Below are 26,174 nucleotides of genomic sequence, written 5' to 3'. Positions count from 1 at the left end.
CCAAGTTTGAATTCAATATGGCAAATACAGGCTGATATGGGCAACAAATACTGCTCAATGTTAGAGCCGTTTGGACCACAGAGAGAAAATAGTCTCAACATATAAAGAACATGCCATGTTTTGTTCTTCTCCTTGATATCATTCAATCAACGGTCTAACAGGCTAATTGGTGAGCTGCAAAAGGAACCCCAAATTCCCATGTAGCAGAAAGTTACAGTGGGTGGCTGGTTTGATTTTAAATGACAACTTGCATCCTCTGCATATTGAGTTTCAGTTTCTTTCTTTTGGACTAAGGCATTTTTTTTCTCAGACTGTGCATTTGATGATAAATGACCCAACTGCTGCAGACCAAATCTTTCTACAAATAAACCAATCTGAACCTGGAGATAAATAAAGGTCAGAGGCCTGGCCAAAAACACAAAAAGGTGGCAGCAGGTTTGGACAGCCTCACAATAGGCTATGGTGGCTTATCACCCTAAGTTAATTAAATAGTGAATGCACAAGAAAGAAAGAAAAAAAAAAGGATTGCCAGGGTTTCCATCCAGAAAGAAAAAATAAAAAATCCACAAAGCGACAGGGAACTGATGGTGCTGCAGAGAAGCTTGGTCTGTGGGACCAAGAGATGCTTTTGCTAATGCTAGCCTCTTTTAAACAGGGGCAAACAATCAATTACTCCCTCCTGACAAAGCTGAGAATGAGAAAAGCTAAAACTGAAAAAAAAAACAAGACACCAAAAATGGAGAGAAGAAGGAGTGAATACAAGGGGATACATAACAGAGCCAATAAAATGTATATCCTCATAGCTTGCAAGTATTAAAATTTTATCATGAATACACTGAGGGTGTAGTAAAATCTGTAAAAAATACTGCTTAAAATTATGAATATTTATGATACTTGTACTTGTCTCAGCTCTTGTAGGGTTTCCAGTGCAAACTGCTTTTTTAGCCTAATGTATATTTTGTGGTACTTGAACTCACAACCACAATTGCTAAAAAGTTGGGATGTTGTATAAAACAGAAAAAAATAGAATGCAATGATCTGCAAATTTCATAAACTCATATTTTATTCTCAATAGAACATAGAAATCAAATATTTAAACTCATTAATTTTTCAGAATTTTTATGAAAAATTATCAGGTTTGTTCAAATTTGTTGGCAACAACACATCACAAAAACGTTGGCATGAGAATAACAAAAAGCTGGGCAAGTAAGTATTACAAACACGATACAGCTGGGGAATCGCTTTGCAACCAATTAGATCAATTGGCAACAGGTGATATAAAAAGAGCATCTTCAAGAGGCAGACTTGCTCAGAAGTAAAGATGGGCAGAAGTTTACCAATCAGCAGAAAACTGCAGCTACAAATTGTGGAATAATTTCAGAATAGTGTTCCACAGTTGTGAAGACTTTGAACATAGTATCATCTGCGGCACAGATAATGTCATCAAAAGATTCTGCGCATCCGGAGAAATCTCTGTGCGCAAGGGACAAGGCTGAAAATCAATATTGGATGTCTGTGATCTTCGGGCCCTCTTGCGGGGCCACATTAACCACAGGCATGATTCTGTCATGGAAATCACTGCATGGGCTCAGGAACACTTCAAAAAAAAAATCACTGTCATGCCACCCACAAATCCAGGTTAAAGCTCTACCATGCAAAGAAGAACCCATATATGAACAAGCTTCATAAATACTGCCATCATCTCTGGGGCAAAGGTCATTTTGCTCTCCTCTCTTGTTAAAAGAAGAGGGGATGCTACACAGTAGTACTATAAACATGGCTCTGTCCCAACTATCTTGAGAGATGTTGCTTCCATCAAATTCAAAATGATTCTGATGATTTCTTGCTTTCTTAAAATGGTGCATAAAGGCATTTAAACGTTTGATGTGTTTAGAATAAAGACTTGTGAGATTTGCAAATCACTGCATTGTTTTACATGCATTGTTCACAGAATGTCAACTTTTGAGGAATTCGGGTTGTATGCTAACCAAACACACACACGGCCTGTAAATGGCCTGTATTTATATAGCGCTTTTCTAGTCCCTAGGGACCCCAAAGCGCTTTACATATCCAGTCATTCACCTATTCACACACACATTCACACACTGGTGATGGCAAGCTACGTTGTAGCCACAGCCACCCTGGGGCGCACTGACAGAGGCGAGGCTGCCGGACACTGGCGCCACCGGGCCCTCTGACCACCACCAGTAGGCAACGGGTGAAGTGTCTTGCCCAAGGACACAACGACCGAGACTGTCCAAGCTGGGGCTCGAACCTGCAACCTTCCGATTACATGACAAAGTAGTGAATAAAAGGCCATGCAACCCTCACTTTTTCTTTTCTTACTTTTGCTCATCACATCTACACCTTATAAATAAACACCCACCAAAAAATAAATACCCCCCCTAAAGTGGTTTTTAAAAAAGAAAAAAAAACTTGTGGAAATTGAGTCATTTGTGTTTAAATGTATAGTCTGTGATGGCAGCACTGTGCCGCTGGTGTAGTGCTGTAGACTTTTTTGGGAGCCCTTTGTCCTAGCCTTGTTTACTTGTAAATTCTAATGAAGTCCATGTTTCATTCAAAGTAGTATTAGTGCCATTGTGGGTTATTTTATTATACTCATGGGTCATCATTAGACTGTTTTTGGGTTGTTGTGTTTTTTGTACTTGTTTGGCTGCATCTGACACAGGAAATCAATATGAACACAGCATTAATTGCTCTTGACGGAAATTGTGCATTTTTGTTCTGTTTTCTTCATTTTTTGCCTCGGTACATGCCAGAGAAATGGTTGAACAAACTGTCAGTGGCAGTAAGCCACGTATCTGACATCTTGGTTTGTATTGCTCTCTCATTAAAATATACCAAAGTGGAAATCTTGTTTATATCTTGAGGGTTTTACATGCATCATCAACTTGTATGCAGTGCATGCTTTCAAAGGCAGGCTTTAATATTTTATGCTACCTTGAACCACCTGCGTGATTTCTGGCCACAAATCTCCCACTCTGTCTCTCTTTCATACACGCTCTCTGAAGTACAAACAAATGTAAACACTGGCAACAGACGCACATGAATGTTCACGCCTGACACAAACATAAACAAACAGGCAGACAGCTCCCTGGATGAGTTTAACTGAATCGGTGTATCTGGCCAGGGTTAATAAGAATGCTGACCCCCACAATGACCCCTTTCTGATCTGGGCCCTTACTACTTCTCCCCTGCCTCATTAATCTGTCAAGTAAACAGAACCCTTGCCTCTGGATAAGAGAAGCATTTGATGGGAGAACGAGATATAAAGGGGTTTTTTTCCTCCCCCCATCCTGTACATTCTGCTTTTTTAAAGGTTGTAGTTCACGGGAAACAACTTTTCAAGCTTGTCTAAATTTTTCTCACTCTTTCATCACATCCCACTGAATTTTAAATGACATTTTGGGAATTCTGGGGATACATGGCAATTTGAGTACCCTTATGATAAGTGGAAAAAGGACGAGGTCTGCTAACTTCACTCCATATGCTATGTTTAAGTTGGAGTAGGGCTGTGTGCTGGAAATCCCTTGACATCTTCCTGCACCACCTCAAAGAGAACTCTAAAGCATTAACAGAGGCCAAGGTTTCAGAGGATGATTTATTAGAAGATGAAGTGGATCAGAGGGTCTAAGCCTAGGGTCCCAATGCCAATAGGCCTGCCTTATCAAACACCACCAGGCTCCATGGCCAATCTCCAGCTTGTCTGTGGGCAACACCCCACCAGCCCTGGCTTTGGTTGCTGATAAGTCAGATTGAGGAACTACAAAGCTTCGTTAGGAGAGAAGAGGAGACCTCAGAATGAGGTATATTCTTCATTCCTAAATAAATATGCTCTTAAACTATCAGGAAGAGGTTATGTTATGAAGATCTTTACACAAGTTTTCTATTAACTTGAATTTTAACACTCCAGGAAGAGTTCAAGGAGCATGCCTGATCTGATTTGGGGTTTCTGATAAAACCTGCAGTGTAGGGCTTATGATTGGTAGTGAAAGCAATAACATTAACATGTGGGCTTATGAGATATACAATATACAGTGAAATTTTCCACAGTTGTCTGGACAATAATAATTTATTTAGGCGGATCCCGCCCCAAATATTTCACAAACACCAACCTGTTAAAGAGCCTTAAGGTGATATCTGTGTTGCTCATAGTCACTTCTCTTCTCACAGGGCTCTCCAATGACGAAAAGCTCTACTGAGAGTAATCCGTGTCCTTGCCAACAACAGTTTTCTTTCTGAGACTATAATCCTTCTGAACGCTGAGTTTATCTGGAGCCTTAGAAACTTTGCTTGAATGCATCCAGGTTTTTCTATAGGCGTTGCTTTATCCTGCTCTGTCTCTGATTGCTTCCATTTTCAGCACACGCAAACCACAGCCTGCTGAAACCACTGCTGATTTTGGGGCAGAAGTCTGAAGTTTCAGTCTTATCCAGGACCAAACTTTCACTTGTTTGATTTTTACTTTCTGTTTGGTTAAGTTTAGGCACAAAAATGAGAAAAACAGCACTGCTACGGTGGACAACCTGATGAAAGCTGATGAAGCTATGGGTAGGGCAGGGCAATATGGCCAAAAATATTTATCACAATATATATATTTGAAAATTGAATAAGCCTTTAGTTTAAAGTGCGCTTCATATGCATGTCTCTTAACAGGTGCCATTTTGGGGTCCTTATACACACAATACGGTAATATTATGTTGAAGCACAGTACGTTACTCTGCAAGGCTCCTGACTATGGTAGCCGTAATGCTCTGACAATCCATCAAGCGGTGCACCTTCGTAGCTTACCAAAGTCGCACTAAAACATTTAACAGATTTTTGAGCGCCGTGTACCACCTAAAATCGGTTTGAAGTCAGTAAACACAATCGGAATTCATAAGGTGCACCGGATTATAAGGTGCACTGTCGATTTTTGAGAAAATTAAAGCCTTTTAAAAGCACTTTAAAGTCCAAAAAATGCGGTAATAACGACGGCCTGCTTGCTTGTTCTACAAAAAAAAAAAAAGTGTTTTGGTGTGTATCTGACGAACGAAAGCCAAACCAGTTCCACACCACTGAAGTTGCACCATTTTTACAAACCAATTCTGGTTCATCCATTTCATTCAACGATCAGCTTTCGCCCTTCTCATTCTCCATCGCCGCCATGCTTTTTCCGCCATGTGCGTATGAAAACGGCACTGCACATGCACGTTTTACCCATATCTATCGCAATATTTCATTTTCTTATCATTGCCTAACATTATACCGGTATACCGTGAATGGTATAATATGGCCCAGCCCTAGCTATGGGTTTCTTAACTTCAGAAACACAAGTACAGTTCATGGGAACAGTTTGCAGAAATAAGCTATGGAGTCATTTTCTGTGGGAGAAAAAGGCTTGATTAATTTGCACTGTGTGCAACTTGTTTAGCAAGGGCTTGAATGTAGCCGACATAAAAGTAAAAGTCACGCACTCCAGTGTTAACTTGACAAGACTGAAATTGATGCAAGCGCCAAACAAATGATAAAGGAGCACAGTAGAGACAGATAATAGAAGAAGTTATCCTCCTTCCTCTTCTCCTGCAGATTCTCTGCATCAGTGTTTTTTGGTGCATAGTCAAGGCCACATTCAAAGCCTCTGAAGGCTCAATCACAGAGGATTTACTTCACACAGGCAGATGCAGTAGTTCACTGATATAGTGTAGTTCAAGGGTATGAGAAAATCCACAGCAAACATCTAAATTCATGTCTTAAGTGGTTAATGGAGAAGGTTAGATGGAGGAGAAGGCAGAGTGCTTCTACGAGGATGGGGCATAAATCATTCCCCTGAGATTTAATTAATTATATTTCATTAGTGGCATTTGTCATGTTGATTTCCATTAATGATGGCAGATTGGAGAGAATAAATAGGACTTGTGTTTTTATTTTTATCCCATTAGACTCAGGAGGGAGTCTTAATGATTAAAGCATGAGAAAGCCCAGCAACACATAGGACTCATCTGCCACTCATGTAAATTAAATTCTAAACAGTCAATATTACAGATACAGCTAACAATCTCACAGACAGTCTGGCTTGGGCCACGGCAGGGATCTTGTTAATGTAAGAGAGGTAGCCTGTTTTTATCAATGCATTAGTGACCCTATGGGCAAAGGCAGGTACAAAACGATATCCGAATGATTGCTTAAAAGGATCGTGGCACGTATTCATATATTTTTCACACTAAATTGTGAGCTACCTGTACCTGCGATAAGCCTGCTGAAGAAAACAGCGGTTCACAAACATACAAATTAGACCACCTGGGAGGGTAATTGCTTCGTCTCCCCTATCCATCAACTATAACATTGCACTTTGAAGACCCTTCGCATATCCAAGGACATGGAAGAAAACACATGCACAAACACACACCTACACACATAAATGCATCTTATCTCCTCCTTACACTGGATTTTTCATCTGTCTCACACTACACAAGCTCCTTAAATCTTTCCGCAGTGCCTTTTACAGTAGAGGATACCGTTTTATCCACTGTTAACTGGGCACATTACAAAAATAGTGAAAACTGCCACACTCCTCCAAGGCTCTTTGTAATGGTATCCAATCCTTAAATTTCCCACCTAATCAAAAACACACAAATAAGTGTCTACGTGGCTTACGATAGACCCTTTGCAGGAAGGTCATTAAGATCCACGCGACTTGCTGATGCATTGAGAGTTCCTTCGTTGTAATCAGATTGCACTGAAGGGACCTTTGATTTAACTCCAGTTGTAAATGCAGTCCCACCGCTCCTGCTTGGTCTGGCCATTGATTGTATTTGTTCATTCGCCATGTGAGCTAAGCTCAGTGCAATCAGAAAGAACAGCACGAGGCCCTCTGACCTCTTCTCGTGAAAGCAGGAGAACTGAATATTGAACTCCTTTCTCGCTCAATCTTCACTCATCATTGTTCTGTCAATTACACCAGCTACTAACAACTCGCTGGCATGGAGTGGAGCTGGCTTATAGACACACACTCTCTTACCCAAACAATGTGAATTTACATAGGCAGAGGTCCAGTCAAATGTCACTGGTGAATAAACACACTGTTCTTTATGCAAACTCTTGCTTTTGTATATGTATATATTCCCAAACTGAAACTCTGCAGCCTTATTTTGCATACACAAATTCTAAAATTGTACGTAAGGAATATTATCATTATATCCAGTGTGGGATGACAATATTGCTCAAAATAAAAAATGGCGTATGCCAATGACAAATGTCTACTATTTTCTAATGACAGGATTTACATAAGAGAAGTCACACAATAAGTGGCTTGCATTTCATATCAGGCGCAGAGAAAGTGAGCGAATCTGTCATCGGGATGGAGAGAAGAAGTGATGAGCAGGAGAAGGCGCAATCATCTCCTTCCTGACAAGGCTTTAGGCTATTATTACCGTATCATGAGAACAATCATTCAAATTGTGTTAAAATGTACACGCAGTTTCAGGGTCACTTAGGCTTGCGTAACAATATTATATATACAGCGCAGCTTTCATATAAGGGGAACAGAGAGGGCTGCTCAAAACCCTGGCCCCAAGTAACCTATGTGTGATTGAAGACTGCATGCAATACAAGGATCATTTAACCTTCCGTGTATTTTTTCGATCCTTGTCGTCTATGATTATCTTCTTACCTATTTAAATTAGATTGATAGATGAGAGACTTTTATTGAGATTTTATAGCATAGTTTCCTCTCTATTGAGATTGATGTTCGTCTATCGAGATAAGATAGATAAACTATTATCTATTTTAGGCATTAGAGTCATCTTAGACAGATGGATGTCTAAATATTTATCTGTTCATATTCTTTCAACATGGTGTTGCTGCTGGGAGTGTCCTCTATAGAATATGATATGTGTGAATCATATGTTAGAATATGATTGTTTTTATATAAGAGAAAATAGCCATCAGGGGATTTCATCCAATAATTTTTCAAATATTACAACCCATAAGGAAATGCTACCATCAAAGGAGCCATAACACTGCTGAGGCACAAAGAACGTTCACACAGTCAAATTCATCATTACCACATCAACAACATAACATGATGAGATCCTGTCATTATATGTTTCAGTGGAAAGTCGATATACAATTACTGTCCCTAAGGTCCACAACTATCCATACATCCCAGCGTAATAATACACCATATGTGATTCACAGGACTCACGTGACGTCTTGAATAGCGATAAAGGAATGCCTAGCAGAGGCAATCTTATTTTATCTCAAACCTTTATGGACTTTTTAATACGGGAATTGTGATTTTCTCCTTTCTGGGAACCGAGTATGCTAATCATTTCAGTCTAAAACAAGTCTGCCATTCGCCTCAACGATGCTTGCTTCCTCTGTTTCACATAAAGACCCTTAGAGGCACATGTCACATTCCCCAGCAGATGGCTGGGGCAAACACAGAATGACAAGCCTCGATTTCAGCAATGCTTAAAACATGATTTCATCAACTGTCGGAAAACAATTTGAATCTTTAACCTATTTTCACACTGGAGTTTGCACACTGAGCGGAGTCATCAAAGGCTCAGCAGTACACTGAGACTCTTTGTGCAACTTCCCTGTAATCTTACCCCTAAAATAAGTTCCATTAAATGGCTGAAACAAGTGCAAACATGATGAAACACACACACACACACACACACACACACACACACACACACACACACACACACACACACACACACACACACACACACACACACTGTAAAGCACACATTGTTGGCTCGAATTTAATTCCATTTATCCCGGTGTCTCGTTGCGTTCTCACTCGAGACGTGTTGTTTGTAGATAGCGGCCCTAAGAACTTTGGTTTGCAGGCTTGCATCATTGTGTAGGTGTTGTAAGGCTGTCTTGTCAATCTTTTAGGTTAAACCTTACTCCTCCACACTTACAGCAGGGGTTCTCTCTAGCAACAATAGACAAATTGAATGTGGTGGCATGTGTCATGATCCCATAGACTTTGAAGGTGAAAAAATGCTGGAGGGTTCTGTTTCTTCTGTGATGTTTGTTTGGGTATGTGTTTCAGATAGTGCCCGTTGTTGTACACATACAGTACAGGCGGGACTCTGTAAATATTTACATTAAGACAGCATCGTGTAGTTTTGCATATATCAAAGCACATAACCTCATTTAGAGATGTACTAGTTAAGATAAAGAGAGCTTCTAATTTTACATCTGTCAAGCCTGAATAAAGACCTGACACACTTTTTATGCAAAAGTCACATCGTATGTTATACCGGGAGACTATTTATATTACAACACACAGACTACAAGTCTGAATTTAAACATAATAATTTAAAGCAGTACATGATGAGATAAAAGGAGAAGGATCCAAAACAAACTGGACTGCATCTTCACCGTTACTAAACCATGAACAATGAACAAATGTCACGTACGAGGAGACGTTCAACTTAACTAAATAGATTACACTGGTTTTGCAGTGTAGGCGCAGTAATCACATAACTACCAATGAACAACTCCATTGTAAATTACTTTCAATGTAACTCTATCAATTAATTTACTTTCCTAGGAATGCATAGCATGTGGATTGTGTGCGTATTACTGGTCAATAAACAAAAATGCATGACTTTGCTTAAGTGTCAGTTTTTTCATTCAAAATGTGTTTATGAGAACATATTGATCTGCACAACAAACAGGTTATTTGCTCTGTGTGTGTATTGTTTGTTAAGTTTACGACTTGCTAACAGGTGTTGGTGAAAACCCAGTGCTGCTGGTATTTACAGAGAAAGTGCAGTGACAAGATTGCATGTATGAGGTGGGACTGATTATGTTGCACAAAAAGAGACATTTTGCACCATGCAAAATATACAGAATATTTCAAAAATGCACGGAAAATGATTTATTATCATTTGCAACACGCAATTTATTGCTAAGCGCACCGATATTTAATGCGCCAAAAAAGCATGTCTTAGTTCATTTCGATATCAACCACTAAAAATGTCAGTAGCTGTGTTTAGAAAATAATGAAACTTTTGTAAATAACGTATAAAACTAGCCACACCTACAAGGGTTGTTGGGGGAGCTGGAGCCTTCCCAAGTAATAGGATGAAAGGCAGTTTACATCCTAGACAGGTTGCTAATCTGTCGCACGATTAACACATATAGACAATCAATCGTGTTCACATTCATACCTGTTGCCAATCTAATATCACCAACTAACCTAAGCCTATGCATGTCTTTGGACTGTGGGAGAAAGCTGGAGAACCCAAAGAGAACCCATGCAAACTCAATACAGAGGGACCCTGGACATTTAAACCCAGGACCTTCTTGCTAACGTCCTCCACCACATATCCGAGAGTGGAAATAATACCTTGAAATGCATTTATAGCCACAGGGCTAGATTTAAGGTTGCCTCTGATTGTGCTGCAGTGTTCAGCTATATGAGATTTTCAAGATCTCCTCGTCTAACCAATGTATACCAATCCACGTGGACATTTAAGCACGCCTATGACACTGGCAGTAGAACATGAAATTACCCTTTTAATGTTGTATTTTTCCCATAAGAGGGCGGGTGAATTGACACACGAGACCACAAGAGTAATTTTCAGAGGGAACAGAGCTGAACATAATGAAGGAAATGTGAGGGCGATAGAGGGGGAAGACGGCATCTTAAATAGGTTAGACGGCCTTTTAGAAAAGCAGAAGAAGGCTGAGAAAAACACTTCTTATTTACTAGATACATATCAAGAATGTGAGATTCTTTTGAGTGGGTTTTAGCAAGGCATTCAGATTGATATTGAATTATCCATTTCTTAAAAATGATTTTATTAACTCTTTCTCTCTCTATGTATCTATCGCTCTCTGTTTTGTCTATAGCAAAATCCCAGGGCCTCAGTTTGGATACAAGAGTAATCACTGGAACTGCGTAGCTACTTAATTCAATTAAAATAGGACACACAATATTTATTAAGCAAAGTTGGACGATATCATTCACTGTGAATAATAAAGTTTCTGTGAGCTCGCACTATAAAGAATGGCCTTAGTTTTTTCTTTAATTAGCTGTAAATCTATGAAATTAATGTTGAAACAGTGAACCAAACATGTTTTCCTAGTTCATAAGATTATGGAATTCCTGTAACAAAGCATCTGATCCTGTATAAAATAAGTAAAAGGCCTTCAGCAGTTTAACGCGTACTGGGTAAAAAGTTTATTCCCATAAATAATAATAGAAAATAGAAGTGATTACACATCCAAAACTGTGTACTGTAGCATTGAAGTCTAATTTAAAGAGAACATGGCAGCTAGCAGGCACCCTTCAAAGGGGTGCCTGCCTGAATATATAGGGATTCAACATCCATTGAATAGTGCTGTGTGGTTTCAACTTCCTGTGCTAACTTCATGACTCTGATGAAGTGTTCAATGGTACAGTTTTAACCAGTGGTTATAAAAATGAATAAAATTTTCTGAAAAAAAAAAAAAAAAAAAAAAAAAATGAAACTAGTCAGGAACTCCATTTCATGTGTGCATGTTCAGATTAATAACCTCATTCAAATAAGGTTTTAACCCTGCTGTGAAAGCACGGACTTGTGAAGTTGGTCTGTAGTCCAACTATCTGTAGAAGGCAGCATTAGTGAGATGCTTTCATCTCCCAATCATATGATATCCTATCTAATATGACCATGGACCTTCATTCATCAGCACTCTGAATAACCTGTGTGTCATCTTTTTTCCTTTGAAGGAAGATAAAATTGGAGATTTTTCTTTTAATAAGAACTGATTTTCAGTCACCGGACCAGTGAATTTGTCTGCTGCACCTCAAATGACAGACATCAAAATAATGTTTACTTTGTTTGGAAAAGATCATAGGCTATGTTGCAGGTATTCCATAATAGTAGAACCACCAAGGGGGTCATTTTGACCCCTTTTCATTTTAGAATTAAGTAACTCTATTACAATAACATCCAATAATCTCATGTTTCATGACTTTTCCTGAAATGAGTTTATCACGCAGTGAATTTTGGGGTGTGTGGGATAAAGAGAAAAAAAAAGCTGAGCACCATCAAGGATGTCAGTTTGACCTCCATAGAAATCAATGTAAAATGCTGCAGTCAACATTCATATTGTTGACATGCTTTTTGATATGAAGGCTGATATGACAGGAGCCAGAGGTAGCTAGATGCGACTGATAGAGAAATAGGCAGTTCACTAAAACATGAATAATTAAAGGGTAGGACCGAACAGGTCATAAGTCAGGGTAGAGCAGAGAGCCTGGCAGGTTGCTGGCTGTGCAGAACAGTGTGAAAACCAGAGTCTTGAGTACTAATCTAAGGAAATAAAAACTAAAATCCTAGAGCAACCGAGTCGGACAGATTTGAGGCCTGAGGAGCAGAGCTGAGGAGCTGAAGGGCTGCAGACTGAGGCGGAGCAGTGTGGACGGTGGATAAGAGAGGATGACTAGACTGCAGGCCCGGTGAAGAGGAGGCAGAGGTGGACAAGTTGATAAAATGTCACTGTTTTAATTTTACAATTATAGTTTTTGATATGTTATGTATATTGCTCTGTAGCACTGTTTGTGGAAAATCACGTCAGACAAAAAGAACATACACAGGGTTGAATAAAAACATGCATCATTACTTCTTTTCCCTACCTGTCACAAACTGAAAGCCTTGCTGCTACCCACTGAAAAGGAACTGAACTTAGAATTATTTGTTTGTCATTTCAATATTCAGCGGTTTCAAAAGCTTCAGAAAATGTAATAAAAAAAAGCTGACACATTCTTGATACAGATCCAGCACTTAAGCAGTGTTTTTCTCTGCACCCTCATGTGGTGCACAAAAGACCTCCTGACCTACGTAACATGTTGGCTCGCACATCTTCCCACTCCATCACACTCACATTTACTCATTCTGTTGTGGTCACTGGCAATGATGCCATTTCACATATAAAACGAATCCATCCACCCCCTAAATGGGAAAGAAATCCAACATAAAAAAGGTAATTTTGTGTTCTACTGTCAAAACCTTGTATATGCTTAAATCTCCATGTGGATTGGCGAACACTGGTAGGATCACCATCTTTACAAACCTGCATAAGCTGAACACTTCAGCGCTACTGAAAACATAACATAGTAGGGAAAAACAATATTTCTCCTCAGAGTTAATCAAAAATCCATTAAGAGGGGAACAGTCTTGCTTAGGGCTTTGACATTTTTTAAAAACAGAATACTTTGTTTTTGTATGTGATATTCTCTGTGCTTGTTTCACTTTCTGCATTTAATTTTTGCCTGACACTAGATAAACAGACCAATAAGAGCAGGTATCATACTCAGTCTTTGAAGAGCGTTATTCTGAAATTGTTCTGCAATGTAAAATTATGATGACTTTAAATATCATCTATAGCACACAATATCATAGTAAGATTCCAAAGAGAATCAAGAAAAATCTTTGTGTGCAACAAACAAAGCTGAAAATTAATACCAGATGCCCGTGATGGTTGTGCCCCCAGGGGGCACTGCATTAAAAACAGCTATGATTCTGTCATGGAAATCACTGATGAAGAAATCCCCCCATTTTCTTTGTGTGTGTGTGTGTGTGTGTGTGTGTGTGTGTGTGTGTGTGTGTGTGTGTGTGTGTGTGTACTGTATATATACTTCACCAACACAATTGATTTGATAAGAGTCTGTGCAATGCATTCATTTGAAGCTGTTTTTCTTTGCCGTACCGAGCAGTGGTTACATGCTGCTGCTCTTGACTCACTCTGTGAAATAAATTGACGTTCATTTATGCCCTCAGACTAAAACAAAACTAAGAAACAGATGACGAGAGTACATTTCTGGTGATATAAATGGGTGGGGGTGTCACCCGTACAAGCTTAAAAATAAAACAGTAAGCAAGAAATAGATGTCTCTAAGTTCAAATCTCTAAGTAAGACCATTTCATCTGTCCAGATAATCTGATTCAGTTGTGTTGTTTTGTTTATACCCCCTAAACTACACAGTACAGCATTCCTCTGCTTTAATAGCAGAATGTGTTAACAGTCTAAAATAGAATTGCCCTGATGCCTGTACCATTCTTCTGAGAAACCTCAACAAATGCAACTTGAAGAATTGTTTAAGGAGACATTCAAGGCTGGTAACCTCCAGAAATTTGAAGACCATGAAAACAGGTAAATCAAGTATGAGGCACAAGTCATTCATAACTAAACACACTTTTTTTTTAATCTCCAGGTTTGAAACCATAGAAAACCCAGAAAGATGCTGAGGTGCTGGAGTCTAAAAACAGTGGGTTTAAGATAGAGTGGAAGTCTCAGAGGGTCAGACTGCCAATGTCTTTCAACACTTCGATGAATGTAATCCCGCCTGCTCCAACAACATCAGTGCCTCTATTCTAAAGACAAACAGTTTTGGATTCACCCTGCTGTGGCAGCCCATTTTCCCCGAATTCTCTCTCTCCACAAACACATCCATCCACACAGCCTGGGAAACGTCAAGCAGCCTAGTTCTACACCCCAAGGAGTGCAATGAGTTTTAACCCGCGGCCCTAAACTAAAGACTTAATAAGTAACTAATTAGAGAAGCAGCTCTCATATGCTCTCTCATGCCACACAGGATAAACCAAAGATGTGAGAGCCTAACACTGAAGATGTCGTTTCCACCCTTGTGCACCTTGTATGAAAATATCCACTATTACTTAAACAGCGTATAGTTGTGTATCCCTCAAACAGGGATCAGTCTTTTTTTTGTGTGTCATGTCCTATTGGCATTTACAATCATGTATAGCGCTTAAGTCCAATTAATTCTTTGGTTCTTATATTTGGAAAGCAACTTCAAGTTTTCTGGAAAGCAGAAAAATTGACCTCTGATCTTGATCTTGAGTTGAAGGTCAGAGAGATTCGAACTCGTCTGAGATTTTTAGTAGATGTACCTGTGGTATCAATTTCCTACATTGCTTCATTCTTGAGTTGTTCACAAAGTTGGGTGTCCACGCCACCTGCTAGCCTGCCAGCCCCACCAGTCCAACCAGCAGAGTGACAACATCAGACTTTTACACTGAGGGGTAAAAACATACTAAAGGAACCCACCTTGTAAAATGCTCCCATACCAGAAGATCATGAACAAGGTTTTTATCGGAAGCTTGTTCAGTTTGTTCTTTGACAGTGTGCATCCATCTTTGCGAAGCAATATTGTAATCTCTGACGTTGATTATGTGGAGGACGTTGTCATTGTCCTCGCTCTAACCTAGACACTGAGTGACATTTAATTTCTCTCTGTTTGTTACTTTAAACACTGCTCATCCAAACACCTTCAAACTTGGCACTACATTTCCAGATAGAATGGCTACTGAGAAAAACAACACGCATAAATTTAGCCAAAAAAATAGCTATTATCCAATTTATCAGTAAAAACACACGAATAAAGAACTGGCAGATGACACAGCATTTATCTCTTAGTGATTAGATCAGGTAGTATATTTTATGGTCACTGATTGAACACTCAATTCAATCTATTCATAGTTAAATCTTGCCAACAGAGTCTCTTAAATTAAATGAGGCACAAAAACTAGATAAAGTGGAGGTTTTTTGTGTTTAGTTGTTCACAAATGATGTCATATCAATTAGTGCAGATATAATATTAAGTTTTAATCTTAATATACAGTACCTAAGTCATTTTGTACACTTGTTAAAACACAGCAAAAGAAAGCATTGCATATGCTGGATGTACTTTATGCTGTTTGTATTTCTAAAGAAAAATGTAGAACTGTATAGGAAACTGTTGCTGACTGAGCTTAACTCAGGTACAGTTCTCTGTAGGATTTCTTTCACTCATACAGTACAGAGTCTGCAACAATATCAATACACAATATATTAATACATGGAGAAGAGCTACAAAAAAGGGATTTTTTTATTTTTAAATTGCATTTCCTAGTAATGGGGACAAATTTGTGGTAGTAAAACAATACATAGTTAGTCTGAGTTAGCCAACAGGTCAATTTAAACAAAACAACAACAAAAAAGTATAAATAAACTAGAGCTCATATGCAGTTTTATATCCGTGATAAAGTGAGCATACAAGAAATACAGATAAAAACCGTTCTGTGAGTTACATTTACAAATAATATATTCACTCAGAGGTAAATTAGAGGCACTTTTTCCTCATTTCATGAACATAGAGTGGCACTGTTCCCGCTCAGTGATTGGAGATAGAGAGCCCTGCTGTGGAGAGTAAGACCTAGTTACAAAGCAGTGATGTCCATAGGTTTTACACTTGGGATTTACATTCAAAAAGTGGCTGAAGGGGTTGTGAAAAGCTGGGAACATGAGGTGAACTGAAGTATGAAGATTACTGCTGCGGCTGAGTGATGATTTACAAAAACATACAAACCTATAAACTAAAAAATTGATTTATCACACAGATTATTGCACAGATTGACAAGTACAGTTTAGTTCTTATCAGAAAAAAAGATCAATTTATGGTATTGGTGAAGTATGATAGCTTATGTACATCAAGTAGCGTCACTTCAAGTTGAAATTCTTTTAAAAAACAGGATATTTTTAAAGGGTTTTCTATTTGCTCCACAGCTGCTCTTTTTTTCTTACCTTAAGAAGAGAAACTGAATCAATACTTTTTTTTTTCTTAAAATCAAAACAAGAAACACTTTCTAACACATCAACCTGCTTTGGGCAGCACGGCAGGGCAATGGTTAGTACTGCCAACTCACATGAAGAAGGTTATTGTCTTAAATTTTACACCTGTACGTACTTTATCCAGACAGGAGCAGGTAGAAGTTTAACACTTATCAAGACCGACTCTTTTTTCACCAAAAAAGAAGAACCTTAATGAATGAGTTACATTGATCAACAGAAATGAAGACAAGGCTTGAATAGAACACAGTGAGAGGAACATTTCCTATAGCTATGCAATTTATTGGTTTTGAACAAATGGGTGAAGTTATGTTTTGATGTACTTTTTTTAAACTTGATCTGTAAACTTTTTCCATACAGTCCCCTGTGACTATAACGCTGTGATATTTTACTTTAGTCCTTACTGATGTGCATAACGCATAAGGATTTCGCTCAGGTCATGATGATTTGGTCTCATTTGGATAAACCTAAGGATAAACATATATTGAACAAAGTAATGTATGAACGTGTGATTAAAATGTGACTTTTAGTCTGAAGTGGTTTGCACATAAGCACATTGCTTACTGTTTGAATGCTTTGATGCCAACTTTATGTGCTTCTAAAGAAAAAGAAATGTTTTTAAACTGAATTAAGATCTGATGTATATCAGCTATTTTGTCATGGTAAGTTGAAATGTACTGGACCTGAGACCTCATGATACTACCCTACTTGTTTAGGGTAAACACATTAACAGTTACTGCTTATTTCTGTAATCTCTATTGATCACGACTATCTGTTCCTTCTCCAAACGGCTTCCAAGTCCACCTTTGACTTTAATCGATCATGGCGCTGCAGAGATCTCTCTCTTCCTCTTTTGTGGCCACGCTGTCAGTTTTCATTACCTAAGAGGGAAAAATGCTTTCATCTAAATTCCCTAAAAACTGTGTTCGCTATTATAACTTTTGCAAGGTTTTATACTACATTTAATCTCTTAATTCTCGTTTCCGCTGTTCTCTTTAGGGGTCTGCCTCCATCTCACCCTATCACATCCTCTTCTGTCACACCTGCCCTCTGCATGTCCTCCTTCACTACATCCATGAGTCTTCTCTGTGGTCTTTCCTCCTACCTGGAAGCTACATAACAACATCCTTTGTCTAGCATATCCACTATTTCACCTCCGCATGTTTTCAGACCATCTCAGCTTTGCCTCCAAACTGCTCAACCTGATTTGTCCCTCTGATATACTCATTTCTAATCCTGTCCATCTTGGTCACTCCCAGTGAAAATCTTTAACTGCCACTTCCAGCTCAGCCTCATGTCTTTTTTTTTTAGTGCCACTGCCTCCAAACTATACATCATAGTAGGTCTTACAGCCATCTTGTAAACATTTCCTTTCACTGCCATCCTTCTGTCACAAATCCCCCCTGACACTCGTCTCCACCCACCCCACCTGCACTCTCTTCTTCACCCCTCTTGTGCACTGACTGTTGCTTGGACTCACCTCCCCTGTGCACTGACATTGGTATTTCATTGGCTTTGGCACAAAATAAATATTGTGGGAAGATCTGCATACACTTTCCAACTTTAATCAACTGGTGGATTAAAGTTGCTCCATTAGGCACCAAATGTTTAAAATTTTTACTGACAGTAGTATGCAATGACACAGATTGTAACAGCTGGAAAGAATAAAGCTAAATGTGTAAAAGAAAAGACAGGGAACACTGCTGGAGGCAATGTGGTGTTGCTTCGTGACCTCCAATGAAAGTGGGCAGATGAAGTGACCAAAACACACAAACTCTCTACTGAGATCGAACTGCCCCACCATCATCCTCTGGGTATATATCTTTGAAGCTCTCCTACTGATTCTGTTTTAATGCTCAGCAAAGTAGGCTGACGGACATCTGGCCGATATCTTTTAGTCAATGCAGTCAAATAAAATATCTCCCTGACTATGAACATATTACTGATGAGTACGAAAAAGTATGTCAAAAGCAAGTACGAGAGTTAAATGATTAGATAAGTATTTAAGTGTGTCTGTGAAGGTTCTCAGTCATCCAGGTCATCGTAGTCAAAGGAGTTTGCAAAGAAAAAAGCGTCTGGACTTCTTTAAGTTGCTTGAAGACGTTTCACCTCTCATCCGAGAAGCTTCTTCAGTTCTAAGGTCAAATGGTCGAGAGTCCCAGATTTAAACCCAGTGGGAGTATCCCCCCAAGGAGGGACAAAGGACCCCCTGGTGATCCTCTAATCACATGCGCCAAGGTGTGAAAGCGGGTGTGGGACCTAATCAGCCAGGGTTTCGGGTGAGCTCATTGTGAAACCTGGCCCCACCTTGTCATGTGAATTCCTGAGGTCAGATGGCCCAGGATGTGAGTGGGCGTTAAGGCGTCTGGGGAGGGAACTCAAAACCGGATTATAGATGGCAGACAGTTGGTGTCATAAACCACCGCCTCTGTTCAAAGATGGTCGCTCACAGTGGACATAGATGGCCTCTTTTACTCCTCTTTCAAACCATCTGTCCTCTCTGTCCAAAATGTGAACATTGGCATCCTCGAAAGAGTGACCTTTATCCTTAAGATGCAGATGGACTGCTGTCCTGTAGAGGTGGCCCCTGACAGTGGATCCAAGGCGCAAGCTCTTAGGAACAACTCTACTTTGTCTGCATCTTAGGTTGAAACGAAGGTGGCTCCTATAATCCGCCAGTTTCCTTGATTCCCTTTCATACTCCCGTACCAGTTGAAGGGTGTTCCTCCCAAAATGTACGGCAATATGTCTGTGAAGGTTCTCAGTCATCCAGGTCATCGTAGTCAAAGGAGTTTGCAAAGAAAAGCGTCTGGACTTCTTTGAGTTGCTTGAAGACGTTTCACCTCTGATCCGAGAAGCTTCTTCAGTTCCAGACACCTTAACGCCCACTCACATCCTGGGCCATCTGACCTCAGGAATTCACATGACAAGGTGGGGCCAGGTTTCACAATGGGCTCACCCGAAACCCTGGCTGATTAGGTCCCACACCCGCTTTCACACCTTGGCGCATGTGATTAGAGGATCACCAGGGGGTCCTTTGTCCCTCCTTGGGGGGATACTCCCACTGGGTTTAAATCTGGGACTCTCGGCCATTTGACCTTAGAACTGAAGAAGCTTCTTGGATGAGAAGTGAAACGTCTTCAAGCAACTTAAAGAAGTCCAGACGCTTTTCTTTGCAAACTCCTTTGACAAGTATTTAAGTGAAAATTATTCTATATTTTTTTCTTTTGTTGTGGAGTCCCAGGCCGCCAGCTGGGATTGTGACCAGTGACGTTTATTTGAAAAACCTCTGGGAGACAGTGGACAATAGGATCCCCCTGCTCAGGAGACGAAACATACTGTGATTTGTGTATTTTATGTTATTTACACATCTTTATTTTTTTATGTATTCCACGTATTTTTACCTTTTCAATAAAATAGAAAAAAAAACCATGACAGCTTCGTCTACCAGTTTACAACCCTCGAGGAGATTTTCTTAATTACAGTTCATGCACATGTGTAGTAAATAACAGAACACTAAATAAGTTACTGATTTTCCACATTACTCAATTTGATGAATAACCCCAAAAAACTTGAAAGCCCAGTGTCGTGGTCATTTCAATACTTCAAGGCAGTCTTTTCTGAGTGGTGAATTGCAAGGTACAGTACGTAGTCAACATGTATGACCTTGATTTGAGCGGTCCTGTATAATTCACTGTATCTTCCCCTCAGCAGGGCTGTGAAAGAGAAACATGTAAATGATAGATGACTTGTCTTTCATCACTGCCGTCACCTTGACACCCAGGAGGAAATAACAACCCAGCCAGTGGGGTGTGTCACTTCCTGTGTGGAGCTACTTTGTCTTTTCCTAAAGCCATTTAGCTGCAGAAGTGAATGTCAAGTACTGTAGACTGCCACGCACAGAGACACGCACACAGTTATCACTCACTGATTGAAAACAGCGACCTCTGAGCAACAATCACCTACACGCAGTGCTTTAAATCCTTTTGACACATAATGACTTTAACTAAGTTTGTTCTTGTAAATACTTTTAAGTAATTGCATTGTACAGTTGTAAATTAGAGGTTTGCAAGATTTCAGCAAATAAACTGTATAACATTTATATACACTTTACGTGATAACCACTTTCAAAGTGTAGCATAATTACTAGTTACCAGCACATGAAGGTTTCACAATCTAGAAATGTTTTTAACACGTCCAATAATACTTACACATCTGTGTCAGTTTATCTTATTGTCTTGGAAATCTGATTTTTATGCTAACAGCTCTTTAATATTTATTGAATCCTCTTTAAATGTAACACTAGTTTCCTCTGCTTGTTATTAGAGTATCACACCATAGACATAGACATTTGGATAGAAGCTGCAAAGGATCAAGTATCAGTACCAAACTGCAACAATGTGAAATCTTGAGAGGTCTCTGCAGTAAAACAAAGTCTAAATAACTTGTGCTTAATGTAATGTATGTATACTTGACATTCAATTAATTTTATAAGACTTGAAAGTTTGCTATAGTACAAGATGTTAACTGGAAAACCATATTTGTTGTTCACCGTTTTCAGTTGTGCATTTGGTTTCCCATAGCAGGACTGTTCATGTTTGACTGATACTTAACGCATCCTGCATTATGTAACAGTGGATTTCAATAAGCTGTGCGTACACAGAAGGCGTAGTGTGCTGAGATGCTCGGTGTGACTATGTATGTGGGTTTAAGTGCAATACTGAATTGAGAGTCACCTGAGGTTTTTGGAAGTGCTCAGTACCTGAACCCCTCTAAAAAAAACTGTACCTATGCAAAACGTGCTGAAGATGAACTTAAGTGTAACATTTGCTTTTGTTGCATTTGCAGGCAAAGTATATGTATTTTAGTGAATGACTTTAATGTGCAGTTACAATGCTACATGTTCAGATATCCGTTTAAGTATCTAATGGTATGTAGACAGAAAGAAAAATATCAGATATTACCAAAATTATCCTTTAAGTCCAAGCCTACCTTAGACTTTATGTTCCTCTAACAATTCATTCCATTGACTACACTTGGGACTAGCTGAGAACCTGCATGAATGGCAGTGCCAAAGATTAATATTTCCCATGCTGAATCATGTTCTCCTTCATACTCATTTTTTTTGCAATCACTCTTTCAGCACCTGAGAAACCAAGCGGGGTGCTGCTGTTTGGTTGTTCAGCAGGGATGTAAGGTTATTATTTCAGTCACACACTCATTAATTCAGTAGAAGGAGGGAGTCAGACGGACCTTTGACTGAAGCTGTTCTCCTTCCTGTGGCAGTGCAGGGTGACAACTCTGTGACCTTCACTTCTGACATCCTGACTCACCGTCCACATAACTGGGTTACTGGCTCTAGCTCCCAAGAACGCCACTCCATCTTTCAGCTTGACCCTGAAACACAGAAATATACTGGTCAAAAGTCCATCCATCCATGAGCATGACAAGGAATGGATGGAGCCTATCCCACAATGGTGGTGTGTGTGTATATGGAAGAAAACGTGGCAACTCCAGCTAACAGTCAATTAGGAAGAAGGAAAACGGAAAAAAAATGAGAAGAATCAGCGGCTGAAACATTAGAGACTGAAAAGGTTAAGCACAACACTTAAGAGGCGTCGAACGCTGCTGGATGGTCTGTGCTTGAAAAAGTTTACAAGTCAGATTTATTCTATTAGCAGTCGTAACACCAGGATGACAGATGGCATGCTAGCTGAACTAAGGAGTCAGGGTTAGTGAGTTTAAATTAAATTCTGCAAAAGTTAAACAGAATTAGCAAACACACTGTAGTGTCTTGTATGGCAAGTCTTGTTTTGCAAACAAAAATAAGGGCAACAGCTTGGCACCAAGCACCATTTCAGACAAATTGTGGCCATTTTTTCCCTCTCCAGTATCTACAGCTTCCATGCCACTTCTACCTGCGTCCCACCCTTTTTTCCCCTGCAATCGCTTCCATTACTCATGGTCACAGTCTGTGGGAGCATACTGAGATAGTGAGAAACCATGACCTCCCCTTCTTCCAGTATGTCAGCAGCTGCTTTCTGCATTCTCATCTGTCACATGAAGTTACTTCCAGCTCTTTTTCAACATGCCAAGCCACTCTTTTTCAAACCTTTGGCACAAATGCAGCCGTATGTATTAAGTAGAATGGGAAGCAGAAGAGGAAGATAGATGGCATGTGAAAGCTGCTCTAAAGTAAAACACCAGAGAACAAAAAGAAAAAAAAAAGTGAGGTGAAAAGAACATTTTTATTCACTAAAATTTGAGCGCTGGGTAATTTTCCCCCTACATCAAAATAATTGAAGACTGTCCTCATTCTGCATCTTTGAAAGACTTGTAAAGGAAGAAAAAAAACATGAACGTTAACGGGGGGGTGATGACATGACATTCTGTGAAGCAGTGCTTAGAAGAGAACAGTCATTACATCTTCCATGTTCAACCAGTCTCCTTTGATCTTATCATGGTCGCTGCTGCGGTAATAACTGGCCTTGTGTTGGTCGCTGCCTCTGACGAGCAAAGATAAAGGCCGCTGGTGTGGAAGGCGCAGGCAATAACTAGGAGGAGACAGCTGATTGCTGTCTGCCCCCCTGTTTCCAAGTCGTCACCTTAGCCACAGCACGGCAATTACCACAAACTCGCAAGCAGATGTAGCACTGACAGAGAACTACAAAAGGACCAATAATCAACTAATTTCATGCAGCATTCTGTATGCTGCATTGATCACATCTCAAACTCCAATTTCACAGAATAAATGCACTGCATTTTCCTTCTTTTCCACATCAGTTTATAGCTGGTGCAAAATGAACTTGAACAACAAGTTGATTTGTCTGTTTATGCTGATACCTGCATTTACAGGGGGGTGGTTGGCCAAACTTAAGTTTTACAATATGCTCTGCATTTCAGAGTAAATGATCAGTTAATCAATACGTTGTAGTTGATGAATTACACTCCACTACAGTGTCGATGTGCTCTCTGTGTTCTTTCTTTCTTACTATAATATTCTATTTTTTCCTGAAATTCATCCACTCTTTGACGTAAAAAACAAAGCATCTCCTATAGGGTCGGAGCAGGGGGCTGAATTAACAAATGGCATGTTGTAAATGAGATTGGTTTGGCTAATGTGATTTCTGGGGGAGGGAGGACAAACAGGGGCGGGGGGGGGGAGGCAATAAAGGAAAGCAATTTGAAGGGAGCTCTCCTTTCACATGCATCAGCACATGAAGCTGCCTCATTAATTCCATGAAACTGTGCATCAGTGGGATGAGTATTTACAGACGAGATGAGGTTGTCAGAAAAGACAGGTTTCAACTCCACCTGATTGAGGCTCAGAAATGACACACCAGAATGGCCATAGTCCAAATAACATGTCAGCACACCTTCCACTCTTACATCCCTCTTGCATACTGAAAGAAATACCTATGTGCATTAATATTAATACACTTTACACAGCAGGAAATTGAACAGAATACAAAAACACATTGCAAACATCCTGTAAGATCAGGTGTTGTACGTTACGTATTTCAATCTGGTAATTGCCCTGGATGATTAGGTAAGGCATTACCAGCTATTGTGGATAACTATTGTGGCTTTGGGGCTTGGGGAAGTATGCCTGTTTCAAATATTATTGGAATTCATCTAATATTTCACTCAAAACCAGAAATCTAATAGCGGTGCTGCAGAAAGTCATTAAGAATTCTCCTTTGAGCTCAACTGCACCAAATGTCATGACAATCCAGCCTACAGTTGTTGAGATTTTTCACTCTGCTGGACCAAACTGGGTGACAGACAGGCAAACCAACACTGAATAGAATATACATGCATGTATATATGTTTTCAGATGCCAGTAGTTCCAGCTTAGCAGCCCCACCAGTATAGGCTGAATCACCTTCATACACTTTTAGGACCACTTTCTACTCACTATAGAGCCCGCAACAAAATTGTATATCGTTTTTCATTAACTCCAACTTCCAGTTTATTGTAAGGAATTATACAGGTTTTGCCTCAGTGCAATATAAAAAAAAAGTGTAAAATAAAAAACAAAGGGGTACTATTACCTTTTTAAAAAAAATAAATAAATACTATTATGAGTACTATTCACGATTTCCTCTCAAGACACAGGGGATCCAGAGAAACATAACAGTGCAAACAGTTTAACATACCATAATTGACATACAGGTAAAGGCCTCAGGAGACAGACTGGATTAAGCATAAAGCAAACCTGTTTATTGAAGCTGTTTGCAAAGTCCATGAAATACAAAGCCCAAAAGGCAAGGCAAAACTAAAGGATCACGGACACGCTGACAAGAAAGGTGGAAGCTATTTATACACACAGGGCTAATTAGGGGAAGTGGACACAGCTGGGGAAAACACACGTGCAAACAGTCAAGGTACTGTGACAAGGAGAAGTAAAACAATACAATACATATTCAATTCAATTTTAATTCTAAAGTGCCACCTTACAACAGTAGTCACCTCAAAGCATTTTATATTGTAAAGTAAAGACTCTACAATAACAGAGAGAAACCCCAACAATAAGACAACCCCCTTCAAGCAAAAACTTGGCGACAGTGGGAAGGAAAAACTCCCTTTTAACAAGGTAAAACCTTGTTAAAAAGCAGGCCCAGGGAGGGGCCTGTGTGAAATGTGTGAAAATGTGTGAAAATAACATGAGAAGCAAATTGTCAAAATAAAATGTGCTGCCGTTTAAAAAATAATAAATATTCCTCTACAGTAGATTCGGGGGAAAACAGCCTTTGGCTTTCCTACAAAGTGCTCCTTTTTACCCTCATTTGAAGATCTCCATACAGGGAAGAAGGAAACATCCATTTGCTAATATCAGGAGCAGGACTTTAGAGTTTGTGACTTAATATATTTGTGAAAATGGCATAACTATGTGTTCACTAACCGCAGACTCAAACTTGTGAATGATTATTTTTTTTCTATTCTTTTTTTTTTTTTAAACACAGGAGTGTGGCTGCTAATCTCTTTCAGCCCTTCACAGCAGCTGCACCATCACACAAAGCCAACAAACTGAATGTATTTTCTTCCAGAACTGCAGGATGTTGCAGTTAGCAGCTTCGGTGCTGGAAGTTAACAATTTGAAAGAAGCTGTATAACTAAACTTTGTCACGAATTCGGATGTCAACGATCAGGCAACTGTTTGACACACAGCAGGAATACTTCTAGGATTTTTTGTGAGCCTCCTGCCACTCTGAATACATTTCATTTCTCTTTTACTTAGTTAACGATAGTTTTGACTCTGAAACAGCGGTGCTTAGTGAGTTCATGAAAAGGTGGAGCAGAACGAGATCTGGATGATCTCCCCAAACAGCGTCATCTCTGCTCTTACAGATTGCAAGTGCTAAAAGTCAAAGTCGGTTTCTGATTTGACTGATGTTTGTGCTGTTGACTGTTTCAAGAGCTAAAAATCAGAGGGAGGGGGTTGAATATTTATCCCCACGAGAGATAAAAAATAATCAAGCAGAGGGCGGGAAATCCCTTTCTCCCTAAGCACACACCCTGGTAATACA

At 39.5% G+C, this 26,174-nt stretch overlaps 1 protein-coding gene across 1 annotated transcript in view; it reads right to left on the bottom strand.

Annotated features, from left to right (window-relative positions):
- The window catches only part of si:dkey-112m2.1 (transmembrane protein 132C), a 162,441-nt gene that overhangs the window by 47,322 nt on the left and 88,945 nt on the right, over window positions 1-26,174 (bottom strand). The window contains exon 4 of the mRNA XM_005451342.4: window positions 21,898-22,041. Coding sequence (XP_005451399.1) covers window positions 21,898-22,041 — 144 coding nt within the window. The remainder of the gene's footprint in view (window positions 1-21,897; window positions 22,042-26,174) is intronic.

Source organism: Oreochromis niloticus, linkage group LG7, assembly GCF_001858045.2.
Source record: "Oreochromis niloticus isolate F11D_XX linkage group LG7, O_niloticus_UMD_NMBU, whole genome shotgun sequence".
Taxonomy (NCBI): Eukaryota; Metazoa; Chordata; class Actinopteri; order Cichliformes; family Cichlidae; genus Oreochromis; species Oreochromis niloticus.
The sequence above is the reverse complement of the archived record's forward strand: the minus strand, read 5'-3'. Positions and strand labels throughout refer to the sequence as shown.